Below are 19614 nucleotides of genomic sequence, written 5' to 3' on the forward strand. Positions count from 1 at the left end.
GAGTACTTTAGGGGCCCGGGCTGTCGGCGTCTACCGCATGATCACGCTCAAAAACAAGTGCTCAAAACAGGGTCAAAACCGGTTCAAATTAAACTAACACGATTCAGAATAATTGAGAAGACACGAATAATCAAGCATTAAGCGCATTAATTAACAGAAATTCGTTAAAATCGCTTCCATATATCATCAGCAAAGGCTTTGGCTCCATATGTGTGGTGGTTAGGTCCCAGGTACGTGGCGGTTTCCCACCAGTTGTGCCGTAACACAGGTGTCAAAACGGATGATTTATTGCTAAACACAAGATAAACGCAGGATAAAACAAGATAAACACAAGGAAAACACAAGGGAAACACCAGCGAATTACTGCTCCAGCATTTACCCAGCTTTCCCGTTGAGTGGAACTGCATTACAGCCGAGTTTACCTTTTTTTTTTTCATATGCGTACCGGGCCTGGTTCCGAGGCCTGCGCCTAAGAGGGGTTGCCGCACTTCTGTCTGTGTGTTTGGCATCGCGCTGAGAACGTCATGAATAGCTGATAGTTTGCGGCGACACCACCGCTTAGGCCATAAGAAAAATGCGCTTGGGTTTCTGGCTACAGTCGCTCTTACAAGTCGCTAGTTTAGGTGATATTGTTCTTCTGTCCTTTTCTACTAAACATGAATATGAATCGATCCGTAGCGCTACTGGGCATTCGTTTTTTTTTTTTTTGCCACAGCAACAATACTGATAAATTCGCTTGGGCATTCGTGCTGCATGAAAATGGCGTTGAGCCACGATAACGAGAGTTTTGCGGGGTGTCTGAAAATGGAGGAGTATGCTATTACACATCACAAGATAACGACGTGAAGATGAGTGTGATATTCACCCGTGTGAGTATTCTGTGCAGGAAGCATAGGTTGCCAGGTGTGCCAGGTAACTTATACGGATGTTGAGATTGTGATCATTGTCAGAACTATAGGCGATCCAGAGTGGTATTTTTCCCCATACCGACCTTCTTTGGTACTAGTAGTGACGCACAACAAAGTTGGTAGCATATTTCTAGTTTATAGCGCGAAGGGACACAGACGAATACTAGAAACAGACAGGACGCACAGGCCACTTGCACAGGGGTCTGTGCGTTGCCTGTGCACATGTAAGCTGTTGTCTATTGGAAGGGAATATAGGCAAGGCTGACTGATTCTATAATTACTTATCACCACATTTCATACCAAATTCGGGGTTACAACGCACGTTGCGCTAAATTTACATTTCATATCGATCACGACGTCACACGCTGGCCTTGGTCACCGTACAAAAACCGTTGCGGAACTCCCTTTTCGTTTGGTAGCAACTTGTTTGTATGATCAGTATAGGTCATAGGATATTAGTAGGAAAAGGAAGCGTATGGCACCAAATGAAATGAAAATATTTTCATGGAACGGTTTAGCAGTAAATGCGCAGGGTGGTACACAGCTCACAGCGCTGTTAGGTCCAATAGAAAGCTTTTGGCGCACGGCCCTTTCAAAATGCTACGTAAGATACTGCCATAATCCTCGGGGGGGGGGGGGGGGGGGGGGGGGGGGCTTGATAGCCGTCCCTGCGCCTGTTACAATAGTAGCGAACTAGCTTAGCAGCATGGTTTTAAACGGTACACGTGGACGACGTCCGTTCGTAAATAGGATGAGGATGAGCTGGCTTCATCAGAGCGATTTCGTAATTTATGCTGCACAGTATTCGCAAGACATGGTAGGGTCCGGTATAGCATCACAGTATTTTTATAGGACAGACCGACGTGACGACTTGGAGACCGCAAAATTAGACCTCTTGGAGATAACTGTAGGATCCATTGGCGATTGTTAGCGGCGAGCGTTTTATTACGCCTAAGACGCTGCAAGTCGATCATGGGCAATCTGGCGAGCCCTACGAGCCCGAACAATGGCGTCACGGGCATGTTAGCGTATTTAGCTTACCACTGTCATTGAAAAGAAAAGTGTACAATCATTGCATTTTACCGGTGCTAACATATGGGGCAGACAATTGGATATTAGCAAAGAACCCCGAGAACAAGTTAAGGACCGCACAAAGAGCGATGGCCGAAACATGTTAGGTCTAACGTTAAGATACAGGAAGAGAGTGGTGTGGATTAGAGAGCAAACGGGGATAGCCGATATTCTAGTTGACATTAAGCGGGAAAATGTAACTGGGCAGGCCATGTAATGCGTAGGATGGATAACAGCTGGACCATTAGAGTTACAGAATAGGTACCAAGAAAAGGGAAGCGCAGTCGAGGACGGTAGAAAACTAGGTGCCGTGATGAAGTTAGGAAATTTGCATGCGGAAGTTGGAATCAGCTAGCGTAAAGCAGGGGTAATTGAAGATCGCAGGAACAGGCCTTCGTCCTGCATTGGGCAGTAAATATAGGCTGATGATGATGATGAATAAGGTGTCAAATGGCAGAGTGCGATGGCGACTAAACAAAAGCTAGAAGGGGGAGAAATCGGCAGTATCATGGCGTGACCAATTGTACGCAAATGTCATGTGGGGTGAAGTGCTGTCCCAATCGCGAGAGTGTGCTGAAACCTACATGGACAACGTCTCTTTAAGTGTACGATTGAGTGATCCGTTCAGTCCGTTCGTTTGTGTGTGATAAGCTGTTGTAAGTTGAGTTTGTATTCGGTGGAGCATGAACGAAGTGTCTTCGACTACTTGCAACAAGCAGTAGTGGCCACGATCCATCAGCAGCTGTCATGCAGCGCCGAGGTGACAGTCACGTCTTAAAGTACAAAATCTGCGATATATGTGGCGCAGTTGGTGGGCAGGGCACGGGGGATAGCGTAGAGTATCGCAAAATCTGTCCCAACGGCTATTCATTTGTTCCGTTCTATAGATGTGAAAAGGGGGTCAAGGAGGTCCACGCGGACACGGTAAAAACGCTACGTAGGCGGCTAGCAGGTTGCGCCATTATTCTATTTCACAGCTGACGGAGGTCACAAGCATCAACGTAACGCTCCACAGAGCGGTAAAGGGCTGGCCAAAAGAAGCGACGTCGCATTTTATCATAGGTACGCGTGGTTCCAAGGTATCCGACGATTTGACGAGTCGAGGTGTAATCGGTCTCGACAGCCATCTTGTTTGTATATAGTTGCCTTTCTTGTAAATAGTGTAAATACATCATTATATGCGGCTTCTGCAACGTAATAAATTGGTGGAGGTGTCGGGTACCCATGAGAGACAACAAAGGAGCTCCGCAGTGGGCGTCACCTCGGACTGGACAACATGACGAGCGAAATAGGACCCGAAATGGCGCAGCCCACATCAACGCCGACGGTTGTCCTGGCTCAGCCGCGAGATCCAGGAGCGTTCTGCGGCACCGACCACCTCGACGTGGAAGATATAATCGCCACGTATGATCGTGTAAGTGGCCACAACAGATGGGATCTGACGATTATGTTGGCTAACTTGGGGTTCTACCTACAAAGCACGGCCAAGGTGGAGTACAATAACCACGAGGAAGAGCTTAACGACTGGGACACGTGCAAGCAGAAGCTGACAGACTTGTTTGGCCATCCTGCCGGGCGGAGAAGCTCCACAAAGAAAGAACTAGCGTCCCGCGTCCAAAGGTCCGCAGAATCATACGTCTCTTACATCCAGCACTTGCTGGTTCTGTGCCGTAAGGCCGACAGTGATATGGCCGAGTCAGACAAGGTATGCCATGTACTGAAAGGGATAGCTGACAATGCTTTCAACCTGCTCATGTGCGAAAATTGTGAGACAGTACAGGACATCACAAAAGAGTGTCAATCTTTTGAGCAGGCCAAGAGCCACCGCATTGCAACACCATTCGCAAGTCTGCCGAACACAGCTGCAACATCCTCTTCTGACAACAGGCTAGGAATCCAGCGACCATCATCTGACGACCTAACGCGGATAGTACAGCGAGAACTTGAAGTCATGGCTCCTGCAGCCTTTCTTTCCCGACTCAGTGAGCCGAATAAAATACCTGCAGTACCATTTGTGCAGGCCATAGTCCGCGAAGAACTCGCTAATCTTGGAGTCCATTCTGCATGCACCGTTGCCGCTTCACAGCTGTCTAGTGCTCTTCGCCCATCCAATCGTCAGCGGTATCCTGCACACTACTGAAATCCAGCCCAGTGGTGAACCGCAGATGATCGGCCAATCTGTCTTGCCTGCCGGCGCACCGTTCACGTTGCTCGCCATTGTAACAAACGTACTGTCTCTTCCCCTCAGCGACCGCCATCCACCAGTTATTATAGCCCCGAACAGAGCCCGCGTCGTTACGAGCCTGCATTTGACGCTCAAGAGCCCAACAATGACGCTCGTGCCGCATGGAACAGTCCCTCCTCGTCGTTCCGACGTCACCAGTCCCGTTCGCCACCAGCTCGTCGAACAACGTCCCCGATGCAGCCTTGACGCTCGTCTCCGGAAAACTATGCTATGCAGCTCCCGGAGGTGACGCTGCATTGACGACTCGACCGCAAAACCCTGTGATCACTTTGCCGACCAAACAGAGCTTGATGGACGTTGTAGTCGATGACGTCAATGTCCCAGCACTCATTGACACTGGCGCACACATATCCGTGATGAGCGCCCGATTGCGCCGACGCCTGAACAAAGTTATCACACCCGCTGCAGCACGCACCTTCCGCGTCACTGATGGCGGAACGCCTACCGTGCTTCGTATGTGCACTGTTCGCATTGGCATCGCGGGGCGCCTAACCACTGTGTTGTTGGAACAATATTTCCCTGAGCAAGGTAAAAAAAATGTCGCAGTTTCGCCCGAAAGGCTAAGCATCGATTGCGATAGCAAATTAGTAGAGAGCTATTCGGAGTAGGGATAGTAGTTTTATCGGCTGCATAAACTTGGACACATTGGCTTACTAACTGAATTAACAATCGTGGTGTCAGCGCACACAAGCAAACATGAATAGATCACGCTGAATGACCGCAGCCAACGACTGTCAAAACGCTGGCAGCAAGCGCAGGTTCGCGCGGTCTATCGCTTCAATGGAAACTGAGCGGCGAATGCACAGCGCATACAAAGGTCAGAGCCGTGCGGAGATAAGAGGTGGTGCGGGCGACCGGCACCGGCGGGCAAAGTGCAGATAAGTTGTTGGCAGAGGAGAAGCTGCCCCCCCCCCCCCCTCTTCCCGTTACTTGCTTTCGCGTGGGAAATTGAGTGGCAAGATACGCCTTTGGTGCCGGAGCACAGCGCCGCCCCGCCTCTCTCCCTCCCGTACCCCCACGGCCTTTTGCGCGACGGTCGCGTTTGCTTTGCGCCGTGCGTTCGCTCTCCGTGATAGCGCGCGGGGGAGTTCGCCCTCCGTGATAGCACGCGTCCCCCGCGCGCTTTCGCTCGCGCATACGGCGCGCGGCGACGGAATGAAACATCAAAACGGAACGGAAAACAGGCAACGGAATGAAGCATCGATAACGTTCTAGAAACTTCCGATACAGGCGCGTCCTGCGCCGAGCGATAACGTTTAACATTTGTTAGCCGGTGGAAAGCGGCCACTGGTGGAAGATAAACATGTATACGTGTCAATATCCAAAAGGCATAATCCTGAATACTAAGGGCCGTCCGGTGTAACGAAAGTGGTCTTCTCACATTCGAGTTCGTCAACCAAAATCTGCCAATAGCCGGATCGTAGTTTGATTGAAGAGAAGTATTTGGATCCCTGAAGACCGTCAAAAACGTCATTAATTCGCGGAAGGGTGCTTACTTCCTTTTCGTAATCTTGTTCAGTTGACAATTGTCTATGCATAATCGCCAGCTGCCGTCTTTCTTTTTTCTTTATGACCAATTTAAGCAGCAATGCCCCAGGACTCGAAAGGGGATCAATGACACTTTTGGATAGCATATTGTCTGCTTCAGCTTGTATAACGTGGCGTTCTGCGTGAGACACCATACGTTCACCAGCGAATAGGGCTAGGTCCTGACGGAAGTCTGTCCCAGAGGATGGTATTCAAATCAAAGAAGTTGCGATAAGCCGTCTCGGCGCGACAGATAACCGCAGCCTTTTTGAGAAGCAGGTCATGAGTGGTCATCGAAAATGTGCCATGATCAGAAGTTGCGGAATTTGTCACACTGCAGATTGCCGCAGGCACGGTGGGAGCATAAACTTCCAATGTAGAGATGGCAGTATCGTCGACTGCAGAAGCACTACCGAGCGACATGCCTTTTGGGATAACTTGTGTACATAAACCAAAGTTCAAAACACGGGAGATGTAATTATCGGCGATTATCACAAATAGTATGAGGAACGGCAACAAATTATGTACACAGATATCAACATCACAAGAGCTGAAAGATGCTTTGAATCCACCTCCATGAATACCTTTGACAACCAATCTACGCTTAAGTTATTTTTTGTTCATTGAGTGTCTGTAGTAATGTTAACGAGAGCGAAGCGCTTAGAAAAACGTTTTCCTTTCTCGTCTAATTCGACCGAACGCCGCAACGCTCATTTTTCAGTGTTCGCATTCCAGCATAAGGTGCCACCTTAAGCCATGTTACAAACTAAAAGCAGCCTTAATGATGTGAAGGATTTATTGCGTAAAATTGTTTTACGAGAGCGAAACGCACAATTAATCACAGTTAGATATTACGCTATTTATTAAAGATGCTTACATGATTATGTCGAACGCGAGTGATTATGCCGACCACTTCTTTTCATCTCCGGCAGGTACGGCCAGGTTGCGGCAGGACATTCGATTCATGACAGAACAGTTTCCTAGTGCTTACTTCACCATCTGCTGGAGCTACATCTGTCCTCTGGCACTTATGGTAAGTTCCAAATATTTCAAACGAGGTTCGGAAGCTAAATATGAACTGTGCTACCTACGGTCCAGGTGTCGAATGATAAAAAGCACTCATCAGCCTATCTGTTCCTGATACTTCTGTCACCAAAATGATGAGTCAGCAAATAGTGCTGCACCTGCTCAAGACTACTGTTACTGGTAGGCCTGTATTTGCGAAGCTTACTCTGTATCTTCTCCCTACCTTGCGAGCGCTGCCTCCTGGTTTGCAGAGTGTACACAAGCCCACTTCTCACTCTACAGCACTACCCACTACCGACTTGTAGAACTATTCACCAATTTAAACACTTCATAGTGAACATGTTTCTTTCTTCTGATCTAAATCTGCTGTATAAATGTTAAGGCAACAGTGAATTCTTCAGTGTTAAGGATGCTTGGTTGTTGCATTAGTGATGTAATAATTACATTTTTTAAATGTTACTTTTATGTTAGTGATGTAATAACTCGTTTGTATGTTATTTTACAAGTAACTTGTGTTCTGCAGTATGCTTAAAAGATTGTTTTGTATGTTATGAAATGTCTGTTTTACAAATTGTTTTTGTAACTTGCAAATTCCGCTATATCTGCTGCCCCAGCGAGGTAAGGCCTAGTCAGGAGGTTTAAGCCCTCCTTTTGCCTTACCTCGCGGGCAAACTTTGTACCTGTTATGCCCGAATAAAAGTTTCACTTATAACTACCAGCCACAATTCTCACTAGGCCCCTGTCCACTACAGCAACGACATCTCTTAAACTGACTCCAACATTGCCTGGCATCGGTGTGATTTTTCATGAATTGTCGCGTCCCGGCTCGCGTCCCTGCTGGTGTTGAAAATAACGCCGCGGGAAACATTGCGAAGACTATTGCAAATCACAACGCCTCTCTGTTGTGCCCACAGCATCTAGGGACGTACGGTCATGTTAGACAGGTGAGATAGTATGAGGATGGTTCAGGCCTGAAATCATGGGCACAATCTATGCGCCACAACAGTACAATCACGCGTGTTTTGGCATCCACGAGTTCAACCACATGCATCGAACAGTGTTCGCCGAAGGCGTTTTTCTTTTGAAACAAGAACAAGTGCGTAAAAACGTGGCATAATTTTTATTTTTAATAAAATTAGCTTAGTAGCTGAGTAGCGGCGAAGCAGTTTATGCTTCGCCGCTCACATTTGTGCGGCAAAGCATAGTAACTGTAAAAAGGAGTCACAAAGATCCTGCGGTGAAGTAAGCCCCTTGTTTTGGGGCCATGTCCTTGCATCTTTAAGAGGCGCTAACATAGAGGAATTCGGTTCGGATAGCATGGCTTGAGCCCTGCCGATGCAATACTTGGGTGGTCCTGAAAAACATTACTGGCTCTCCCGTAATCGAGAGTAGATGTAAGCATGAAATGGCTACCGGCAAAGCAGATTGGTTGGAGATGATAGTAGCGACAATCTTAAAATGGGTGTAGTGCGTGTTCTCAATTGCACACACCTCCACACGGCGCCACAGTGCGCCACACCGCGCCACACCTCAACACGCCATACTGTGAACTGGTCCATATGGAGGCTGCCCAGCAAGAAGAAGAAAATCGGCTGAAGGAGGCGCCACGCAGCGTGGCGCCATCTCTCGAAGCTACACAACATACTCAACGGACACATTAACATACCCGACCCAGATAATAAAATGTCTAAACCTGCACCAGAACGAACTTGGGCGATGGCTGCTCGGAGGAAACATTTTCACAGCCAATGCCGCAATAACAGGTGAAATGGGTTGGTCAACGTTTGAAATTCGAGAATAAAGATCAAAATTGCAATACATGGGCAGACTGAAATTTATGCCCGAAGCCAATTACAGCCGCCGAATATACCTACACCTGCGGTATAAGGGCATAAAGACCCTCTGGATGCAACGACTCGCCTCCATCGAAACAAAATTCGGCCCAAACCCAAAGCTACAGGAAACCAAAAATGTAAGCGAATGACGTAAAGAAGTGAACAAATATATAACACAGACAGGCACACACATATGGCACACAGCGACCGCAAAGAAAAACAGTCTGTCGTGCTATGCGAAACATAAATGGAACCTGGCAGTGAACCGTACTACAGGGGCGACAGACCGAGCGCACTACTCTTCCAAGCTCGCACAGGATCTTTGGCCACTCAATAACGACGACAGGAACTGTTCGGCTCGGACCCTTCATGCCGTTTGTGCGGTGCGCCCGAAGAAACCATTGCTCACGTCTTACAGGTCTGCCCATGCCTGCATGATAAACCCCGAACATCGCCAAGTTTGACCGAACTCTTGTGCCTGTCCGGTCAAATGGACGAAGCACAAATCGATCGGATCCAGTCAACGAAGAGCCTATTGCTGCGGTGCGAACGGCTCTGCAGACAAACCGAAAGCAGCCCGACCGGGATAACACCCAACACACCTCCTCCACCAACTGCGCACACCGGCACGCCACCGCTTGGACATCGATGCGAAGACGACGGCCGCGCGGAAAGCAGAGTGGAGCCCTCGCCAATCCTTCCTCAGGACTTGCGTGGAGCCCATCCAGATCTACCCCTGTGCCAGTGACCAAGGAGCTGGCTACAAGCTACGAGATGCGACCCAGCTCATGCTTCGTCGGCGACGGCAAACTTTGGCTTGGCTCGTCTTGGCGTCGTGTTTTTCGCAAAACTGGTGAACGGGGTGCTCTTCCGCGAAATTGTGGTGAAACTTGACGGTACGCGAACCAAAAACTTAAGTGAACTGTGCAAGACAACATAGACTATATATTTTTTCCTGTGGCGCCTAAAGCGCCTGCCCTGCGTCAAAAGGGACTAGGAAAAATTTGCTTACTTACTTACTTACTTAATCCGCGTAGCGGAACTCACGGACCGCTGGCGTTCAAAAGAGCTCAGGCAACCGTGTCTCAGTGCCACAAGATGCAATCAAGTGTATGGTGTCCTGTATCTGCTTTTTTAAAGTCGGTATTGGAAATGGACAAATAAAACTTTAGCGTACTACGAAGTTATAGCTTGAGCGATATTTTGAACAAATGTTAGGAAGAACTCGGAAGCAATGCTTCTTGTAACTTGTTTCGGCAGTAACTAGCGTATGTAATGTGGTCCTGTACAAAAGGTTGGGGGCCAGAGAACTCATTTTCTTAACTTTTGACTGGTTGCCGAGATGGTCTCGTTTTGTTCTCGCAACGATGCCCGGATGTTATCGTTTGAGTGCCAGAATAACGGCTCTAGCTTTTGGCTCAAGGACACTTGAAGGTCGCCGACAACGGGAGCTAAAAGCATAAAATATTAGTTTCTTACGGCTAGCACCGCACTTATCGCCCCAATACCGGGGGCCTAAATCGCCCCAGCAACGCCAGAAACAACCTTGAATGGCTGCCAGCACAGTTCTTTGGCGTGTTCGGTGCTGATATTGTGACCGAAGACGGTGCTTGAGCGCATGTATAGCGCGTACTATGTCCCGATATGGTCTCATACACGGGGTACGTAAGGTGAGCAAAACGAGGGCTCAAATGGCCGCAACTCTGAAGGCTTTCCAGTACACTTATTAGGTGTCTCGGTACTCGTACTAGGACAGGAGATAGCGGGTGCGCGCGTGTTTAATTGAGGAACACATACTAATTCTCGTGACAGTGGCCCCATTGCACTCTTGGAGTGCTTCGCCGCAATACATCAGGCTTACCTGACCCGCATAACACGCTGTACGACGGCAAAGCTCACTAAAAGAAAAAAAACGGTATCATGCAATGTTACTTTTATACCCGTACGAAGACGAGCACGCGCCTCGCGCAATCTTCGCGCAAGCGCACTTTACATGCAAGAAATAGGCTGTTGCGTCGACATAATGCCGAAGGCCGGTTCCACGCCAAAAAGATGAAAGTGGCCAGCAGAAACAGATTAAAGGACAACTGCAACAGAACTTTATATTTCATAAAAGCCTAGTTCTAGAGTGCAGGTGCAGGAGGGTACCACTGCAAACTTTAACGTTTGAAATACGAGTGCGTGTGTCATGAAAAGCTCACACAAAAGTGAGAGAGAGAGAACGAAGTGTTAAAACAATGGCGGATCATTGGCCTAAGCAGGGGTAATAGCATGTAGTGGTTTTCATAAAATTTCAATAATAATAAATAGGAAGCAAAAATATAGATTTCGGTACTGCAATTGAAGAAAGGCCACCATTGCCGCTCGCCGGAAATAACAAAGAATCCGAAACGTTGAGAAACAGCGCATCGCCAGTTAATGGCCTGCGAGATTTGATGGTGTCTTAAGCTCTCTGAAAATGACGGAGGCCACGTTCTAGGATCGCTGTCATATAGCGCAACCCCCAGGGACTCGCGACTTCGGCTTAGGTGTTACTTTTAAAGGCTGGTAATTAAATGAAACATTCATAAGTTACCCAGAGTAGGGGATGGGGGCGAATACTGGAAGTTTTGAATGCGAATCGAATCTTGCACAATAACTATTCGTATTCGTATTCGCAAAAGAACTATTCAGTATTTTCGAATATTCAAAACTTACGACATACTTTAGGACAACCGACTCCTAAAGTCCGGTTACTGCTCTCCGTGTGCTAAACGCGGTATAGCAAAGTAGTAAAAGGGAAAAAAGGACAAAAGTTTTCCAGTTAATGCAGAGCCAAGATAAGTAATGCAAACTTCGTATTCAGTTTCGCGGCGGAAATCTGCATGGCAACCTGTGACTTTTCCTTGTGAATCATTTAATGTTTTTGGCAATCTAGTAATGTACCAGTTTTATCATTTACGCTAGGACTAATGATGTTTTTCTTGGGACGCGCCCTTCTTACATGCATGTACAGCAGACAAGTTCTTCGGCAGTTCTTCTCGTTTTTCAGAACTTCTGATCGTTACTTTGTTCTTGTTTTTTCGAAAACAATTTAGCATTTTCAGAAATCTAGCCTTACAGCAGCGATTCGTTACTTCATAGCTAATTTGCAACTAAACTCCCAAGCTTTGGGGAGGCTATTAGTGCATTTTCTATTGACCATTCGGGCTCCTGTTCTTAAAACTGAGCCTTTGTCCCTGACAGATAATTTTTTGGCGCTGATTAGTATAAGCATGACACCTAATTATAGCGAAATAATTACCTACTTCTGCTGTCAATATGTTTGCCTGAGTTTGCCAATTCGATCGAATATTCGATACTTACTATTCGTAATCGAATCATATTCGAGAAAGTTGATATTCGCCCGCCTCTAGTTACGAGCCACGCACTTTCGTCGAGACGGCTTCTTCACTGCCAAAAGTACTTTGACTGCACATACAGCTTTGTATACGGGCAAAGCAACCTGCTTGCAAGTATACGACGTTGTTTTGCTTTACTGCAAAGCTGCTAGTGCGAATAGAAGCACTCGAAAAGGCTATACGCATATTTTCACTCTGTTCTAAAAGGCGACAAATCGTAGAGCGGAAAAGCACAAGCAGACAAGAAGAAGTAACAGACGAGTGAATACTACCTACAAAAGTTTATTTTGAGCAATTGTAGCCGGTGAGCTTGCAAGACGCCTCCACTTGAGATGAATTTCCAAGATGACACCAGTTTCGAGATATTATTTCCCAAAGTGTGGGACAAAATACATGAGCGTTCCAGTTACTTTTGTGCTTAAATGAATAAAACAGCATTTTGTTAAAAAAGTAAGTAGAACAACACTGTATTTTTACGGCGAGTTTCATGCGCATATCTCCAAACTGGTGTCATTCTGGAAATTCTTCCAAGTGGATACGCCTGACAAGTGCTCACCGGCTACAATTCGTAAATTGCAATATGTGTGATAAAGTAACTAAGAAGTAAATAATGCATTTTTGTTAATTAGTTGAATATGTGTTTCGATTTTTCGTGCTTAATGTCCGCCTCTTTGAATAACCCAGCTCAACGATAAGAATTATGCTACCTGGCACAGGCGATTTTTAAAAATTCCGTAAATCTTAATTTTTGGCACCCGGTATATTGTAATTTGGATGTGTACAAGAACGCACCGGTTTTCATACAGGATCCTATACTTATATAATCATATAATCATATCGTATAATCATGTAAAATTATGGATACAGGCCTTATGAGGCCTACGTGATTTTTAAAAAGGGAATACCTTTGTCGGGCTACTCAGACCTTTGTGCTTTTCTCCAATTTAGGTCCCTACACTTTCTAGAAAGAAAGAAAGGAAATAATAAAGAAACGACGTTGTTCAATCTAAGGTTCCTTGTGGCTATGCCTGTTCTTTCATGCTACATGCAGATCGTGTCCCTGGGCACGGTGACGTCTAAGAGGACCGAGCTGTTCCACTACACATACCCTGAATGGAGCGGCATGTTGACATTGGCCATCATCCTCAGCTGTATCTTCGCGGTTACGACGCAGATACTACGCATATTATCGGAGAACAATAATGTGAGCGCCACACTTCTATACGTACAATATCTTCCACTCAGTGTTTTGCATCGCTTCCTCCAAGAATCTTTGGGCGCGATGACAGCTGCTTATTCTCGGCGCATTCGACGACAAGCCCTACATACGTTGGCTGGAGTCGCGAGGTCTTACGTAACAAAGACATTATCACTCAATCGAAGTGAAAATTTACACGGACCGGCCTCGGGTCCTAATAGGTATTTGCGACCGTGCGCACATGTTATGACTGGGAAGCACGCGTTGTACACGAAGCTAAGTATAATTTCTACTCTAGAATGCCCTGAATAAAGTAAATATTCGTGACTCTGTAAGCATATATAAACGTGCACTCTGCGCTGGCAAAGCATGTTCTCTAGTAGAAACTACACCTACCACTGGGCACTAGTGTTGCAGAGTGGGGCCCTACATTCATTCCATTCCCACATTCCGGAGAGTGGAGATCCCTAGTGGAGTGGAGATCACTACATTTAACTCCTCGGAACGCTGAGAGTTAGACCATTCCCACTCCTGCAGTGGCTGGGTTAATCCATTCCTGTACTCTAATTCCAATAAATAAAAAATTTGGAGGATGCTTAAGCTTCGCCATTGAGAGCGGAACACGAAAGCATTCAAATATACCTGAATGCTTGTCAGGCTTCCCGGCAACTGCCGCATTTTTTCTACACCTTCGCCTCTGCACGCCGCTGCTGTCTTACGCTGCCGTTAAAACACTGCCGAGGAGGTGAGCACCATCTGGATGGTGTTATTGCAAGCAACCTACCCGGGCGGGCCGCTGTATGAATCATAGACATGCTGGAAAAGGTTTTTTTTTTTTAATGCGAAGCATTTCTTGGCGAACATTTGCTACTTTGACAGTATCTATCTATCTATCTATCTATCTATCTATCTATCTATCTATCTATCTAGCTGCCTACGTCTTTGTGCTCTCATGGTCGTTTCGTTAACTTGGTATGTACCAAAATTGGCATAGTATGACAGAAGTGTATGACGAACATAAGTGATAGCTCATGACATAAATGTCATCACATGCGTGTGTGTCATGTAGGTCATGACAATGACCCAGAGAAAACGATTAACACACATAAACCACTGAAAGGCGTTCGGACGTGGGTACTAAGTGAAGGAAACACTAAAGGATGCTGGTAGAAGCCATAGTCATGAGCATGAATCAGCAAAAATGATAATGACTCAGCGAAAAAAGATTAATACTCAAAAACCAATGGAATGGGTTCGGGTGTGGTACTAAGTGAAGGAAAAGGCCAGAGGTTGATGGTCGAAATCATAGTCACGAGCATGACTAAGGTTTTCGCCTTAAGGTCTTTTAGGTGTAGCTAAAGGGACTCCTGAGGACTCATGACATGAATGTTATGACATGCCTGTCATGTAGGTCATGAACGACCCGCCTATGTCTTGGTGCTCTCATGGTCGTCACGTTAACTTGGTAGGCTCCCCGCACACTGCTTGGCATAACATCGATTCCCACAAATGTGGGATCTGCCGGCTTCTTTTTTTTAGTTTCCTCGTAACCGAACTATGTTTTTTCGTGTATTCAAATTACAATCCAACGCTCTCATATCTGGAGATTATGGTTAAATCGTACTTCACGATTTTCCTCACGGAATTTCCTTTGTGAAATTCAATTAGTTCACCAGCGCCTCTTCGCCATGCAGAGGGCCTGTGTGGTCGGGGTTGGTAGGCAGGATTTTCTCAGCCGCGGACGCCGACGCCGAGACCGACGCCAACGCCGGATTTTTTGCGACACGGCGCCTTTAACGCTGTCGCGTTAAAAGCTTTCTCTACAATTGTTTACTACTTGGGCTAGCGTGCCTAGCAACAAAAAACATAGCATTGAAGTCTTAACAATGTTACAAATAATGTTAGGTACCTTTTCTCACGAGAATAAACACGTTTTATGGCCGGTTGTCTCTGCATGGCATTGTTGCCTGTATATCTCTACTATCTACTCTTTTTTAAATACGTTTCTCGTCAATCTTGGTTTCGCCAAAAGTCTACCTACGTGTGTTGAAAAGTTTAGCGTTAACCCCAAAAAGAAGCATTGCGCGAACACTCCGATGGTAGAATACATGCCGGGTAATACAGTACACATAATTTAGGAACTTTCTTTGCCTAACACGTGTAGGTTACTTTTCCATGAAGTGTATACTGCACAATGTGGGTGCTTTACTTTTCTGTGAAGTGGTTTGATTCTACCTGAAAAGTTTATTGTCTTGCTTGTTGAATAGACTCAAGCAAACACGTCTGCGTGGACTAGAAGTCACGAATGCATGACATGGTAGCAAAATCTACTCAGTTCATGCGATCAAAATCTTCAAACACGTTCATTTGTAGTGACAGCCTCTCATGCACTCCCCTGTTCCGAGGCCCATCCATAGTCCTTGCATTGGAAAAAAAAAAGCACTCCCTAGGTGCCTTCCAAACCCCAATAATAATAAACAAATGTTCTGTATTGATTGAGGCTTTCATAAGTGAAAATACACTTGACCGTGTTTACGAGGGTTTTCTTTAATGTAGGATTAAGCCGAACATGAATCTGGTTTCGGATATCAAATTACACTGGTGTTTCAAATACTTGCATACAGCTGCCCGCTCTTGACCGCTGAGGTTAGTTTCTGTTTAGATGCACGCGTGTTTGGCGGTTCGCGATCACATCTCACGCTGCAATATCAAGGAAGGAATGCTTTCTAAGTTAAATTTGCCATTTTCAAAAATCTTTAGTTTGATGACTTCGATGACTGACATAAAAGCGAAACGTATTGATGTTTTGCACGGCCATCTTTTTCGTTTCACATTTACCGGTATATAACGTGCTCCGTTTTCTCCAGCACACCTATTAATCACCTTTATCGCTTCTTCAGGGTACTCAGCAGCGCGCGAGAAAAAAAATTACACCATCTTCCCGTAGGGGAACCCTGAGTGGTATGCGAAGCAGCCACGGGGTCGAAATTTGGACCCGAAAGGCGAAGCACCAATTGCGATGGCAAATTAGTAGAGAGCTATACGGAGTAAGGATAGTATTTTTATCAGCTGTATAAACTTGGACATTCAGCAGCACCAGCAACGCGCAGAACTGTTTTCGACGCCGTCGGCGTTCTGTCCGCGTTCGCACCGAACGCGCGCGGCATTGGTGACTGTTGCCGGTGCCTCTGGGGCGCCTACCGTCGCGCCTCTAACCTAAGCTGCTTCGCATTATCGCGGGCGGAGCCGCAGGTGTTGCCATTCGTTGCGCCATCCGGAGAGGAGAGGATATGAGACAAGGAGAGGAGGGGAGGGGGAGGAGGGAGGAGAGGAGATGAGACAAGGAGAGGCGGGGGAGGAGGATGCGCATGCGCCGTAGGGGTGTGGAGTGTAGGCAACGCACGGCGGAGGGAGGGAAGGAGTACATAGCGCGCGAAGTTTAAGATGCTTCGCATCAAAAACTTCGCGCGCGTTAAAAAGCACCGTGGACTCTCTAAATCAAAATATGCTTTCAAAGACATTTAAACAAATCCTGGTGTTTCACGTGCCAAAACCACGATATAATTATGAGGCACGCAGTAGCGGGAGACTCGGGTACAATCCTGATCACGTGGGTTTTTTTAACGTTTGACCAATGCACTGTACACGGGCGTTCTTGCCTTTCGCCCTCACCTAAATGCGCATTCATTGGCAAAGTTTGATCCGACACCCTCGCACTTAGCAGCGCAACGCCAAAGCCCCTATGCCAGAAAGGCGGGTGAATTATTTTCAAAACTAAATATTCCTGTCTTTAAATTCACTTCAAACTTGTAAAGCAGAAAGGTTTCCGGGTACTCTGAAGTGTAGAATGTGTGAAATACCGTATTGTTTATAATTACCGCTGCTGATGTGGTCACCTATACCTCGATACCGAAATAGCCGAAAAAGTGAACAATTAAGAAATCTAATAAATTGGCGAAGTATAACTTATTCTAATTGGCAAGCTTACCTGTTTTGGATTCTTGCTTAAAACCAACATTTAGCGCTTGAAGATTACGTGCCCAACAGCATTCCGAAATGTCCTCATTCGGGAATCCCATTCCATCTGCCCCGCTGGTCACATTATTCCATTCCCATTCCATTCCAGGTGTGCGAAAATGTGGAATTATTCTTCAGTCATTCCAAGTGCGGAACCGGCACTCCCTCAGCTCTGTTGTGTACCTATGCACCGCCTGTTCTCTTCTGTTTAAAGCGGAAAGCTTTCTTTCTCTCTTTCGCCCGTTTTCGTAGGCAGTGGTGGTGGGACTTTCACCGCCAACGCTAAGGTCACCTGTTCTCATGCAACGGAGTTGCACGGCGTGTTCATCGCCGGTTGGAGGTGCTATTTGCGATGCTTTCACTCAAGGGGTTTGGGGTGTCTGTTTGTTTAGATGTTGTGGTGGAGTGCTCGGAAAGGACAGCCCTCCCTCTTCTCCCACCCCCACTCCTCTTCTCCCTGGAAAGACAATTTCAACCCCAATATAACGGTTCTTGGTTTGTGTAAAGTGTATAGCAAGACCTACGCAAATATATGTGCGTGTACATACAGTGTACGAAAACGTCACGGCAGCAAGCATACAAATTAGATATGTACAGTAACACTGGAGTACATAAAATACACCGAATACACTAATTAAATCTGCATCAGGAAAACATATAGCATAATGGTGATAACCAGTTTTACCGCGTAAGCAAATACTTCTCACTTTTGAGAGCATAGAAATACTGAAACTCTCATCTAATTATCAATTTTTTTTTACTTTACTCCAGTTAAAAATTACAGAAAGTTGTACGCAGACGCTATTGACAATAAGAAGTTCAGCAAGTTTTGTTTACAGTCTCGAACAAAGTTGCTTCTCTCGTGCTGACGTCGAGGCCGTCGAGCGCAGGGTGGCCAGTAGAAATCACCCATCTGATGTCAGCGGATCAAGAGCTTGCACGCCAATGTTTAAAATTAACTTGCCACGCAGCTCCACAGCACTCCAAGGGACACCGTTTGTCACAATGACACAATTTCCCACGAATATATTTGATAGAAATTTCGCTGCTTTACTTCAGCCTAACAAATGTAAATCGTATGGGAACGTCCCATAACTTGGCAGTGGGATCGAGGGACGCACCGCACTTGAAGGCCTCGGAATAAACTTGTCCGTCTAGAGTTTTGGCTTTTTCTTTTTTTTTTCATTTCGTCCCCAATGAAGTGTCGTCCCTATTCCCCGTGCCATAACCACGGTAGCTGCTTTTGGGGGCGAAGCTCATTAGGGTCGAGCCTTGTCCCTCGTCGCGGCGTCGTAGCCACGCTAGTACTCGCCGCTCCCGCTAAAGGCGCAGCTGTGCTCTCTTTCTCTCTCATTCCCGACGCGCGCGCTCTCTCTCTCTCGTCCGTAGCTAGGGGCGCTGCGGTGCACATGGCGTTCGTTCCCGACGCACGCTCTCTCTCTCTCATCCGTAGCTAGGGGCGCTGCGGTGCACAAGATCGTTCGTTCCCGTCGCTTGCTCTCTTTCTCTCTCGTTCTCTCTCTTTCTCTTTCTCTTCCGCTCTCTCTCTCTCGTGCGTAGCTAGGGGCGCTGCGGCGCACAAGAGCGTTCGTTCCCGACGCATGCTCTCATTCTCCCTCGTCCGTAGCTCTGGTTTACCCGAAAGATCCCTCGGTGCTTCGCCTATAATTTCCCCTTTGTTGGCTTCTTATAATATATATATATATATATATATATATATATATATATATATATATATATATTGTTGTGACAAATACCGGCGCCAGCAGAGGACGAAGAAGAAGACGTTTCTTGTTGTTGGTGCTCGCACTCGCTCCGCTTGGCCGTTGCGTTTCTGGCATTCATAAAACGCCAAGCGCATCTAACCTTGAACGCGTCCTATCAATTGGTGGAGGTGCGGGGTAGAGTCCGGGTACGGAGTTCCAGGATGAAGAGGGAACCAGCACGCTCATTATATATGTATGTATAAGTACGCCACGCTCCGTCTTCCGGAAGCCAGCTTCCGGAGAACGCTTCCGGCGTTTTGCCCGAATGATCCCCCGGTCGGTGCTTCGCCCATGCACTCATCATCATTCACTTCGTGGATATGCGGTGGTTATCTCTTTCTCTCTCGTTCCCGACGCGCTCTCTCTCTCTCTCTCTCTTTCTCGTCCGTAGCTAGGGGCGCTGCGGTGCACAAGGGCGTTCGTTCCCGACGCTCTCTCTCTCTCTCTCGTCCGTAGCTAAGGGCGCTGTGGTGCCCAAAGGCATTCGTTCACCAGCCTCCTCCATGATCGGATGAGACTCTTGCTGCTTCTTCTTCTCTTCCTTCTTTTCAACGTCTTTATCTCATTTTCCCCCTTCCCCTGACGCTGCGCCGTGCTCCCTATTGGGCAGCAAAAATAAGCGTTATTTTCTTCTTCAATAA

The 19614-nt window shown here is 46.8% G+C and overlaps 1 protein-coding gene across 1 annotated transcript in view; it reads left to right on the top strand.

Moving 5' to 3' along the window:
- The window catches only part of LOC119448937 (sodium- and chloride-dependent creatine transporter 1-like), a 57109-nt gene that overhangs the window by 23252 nt on the left and 14243 nt on the right, over positions 1-19614 (top strand). Inside the window, exons 8-9 of the mRNA XM_037712144.2 lie at positions 6684-6784; positions 13044-13196. Of these exons, the coding sequence (XP_037568072.2) occupies positions 6684-6784; positions 13044-13196 (254 nt within the window). The remainder of the gene's footprint in view (positions 1-6683; positions 6785-13043; positions 13197-19614) is intronic.

The sequence above is a fragment of the Dermacentor silvarum genome, chromosome 4 (genome assembly GCF_013339745.2).
Source record: "Dermacentor silvarum isolate Dsil-2018 chromosome 4, BIME_Dsil_1.4, whole genome shotgun sequence".
Lineage (NCBI taxonomy): Eukaryota > Metazoa > Arthropoda > Arachnida > Ixodida > Ixodidae > Dermacentor > Dermacentor silvarum.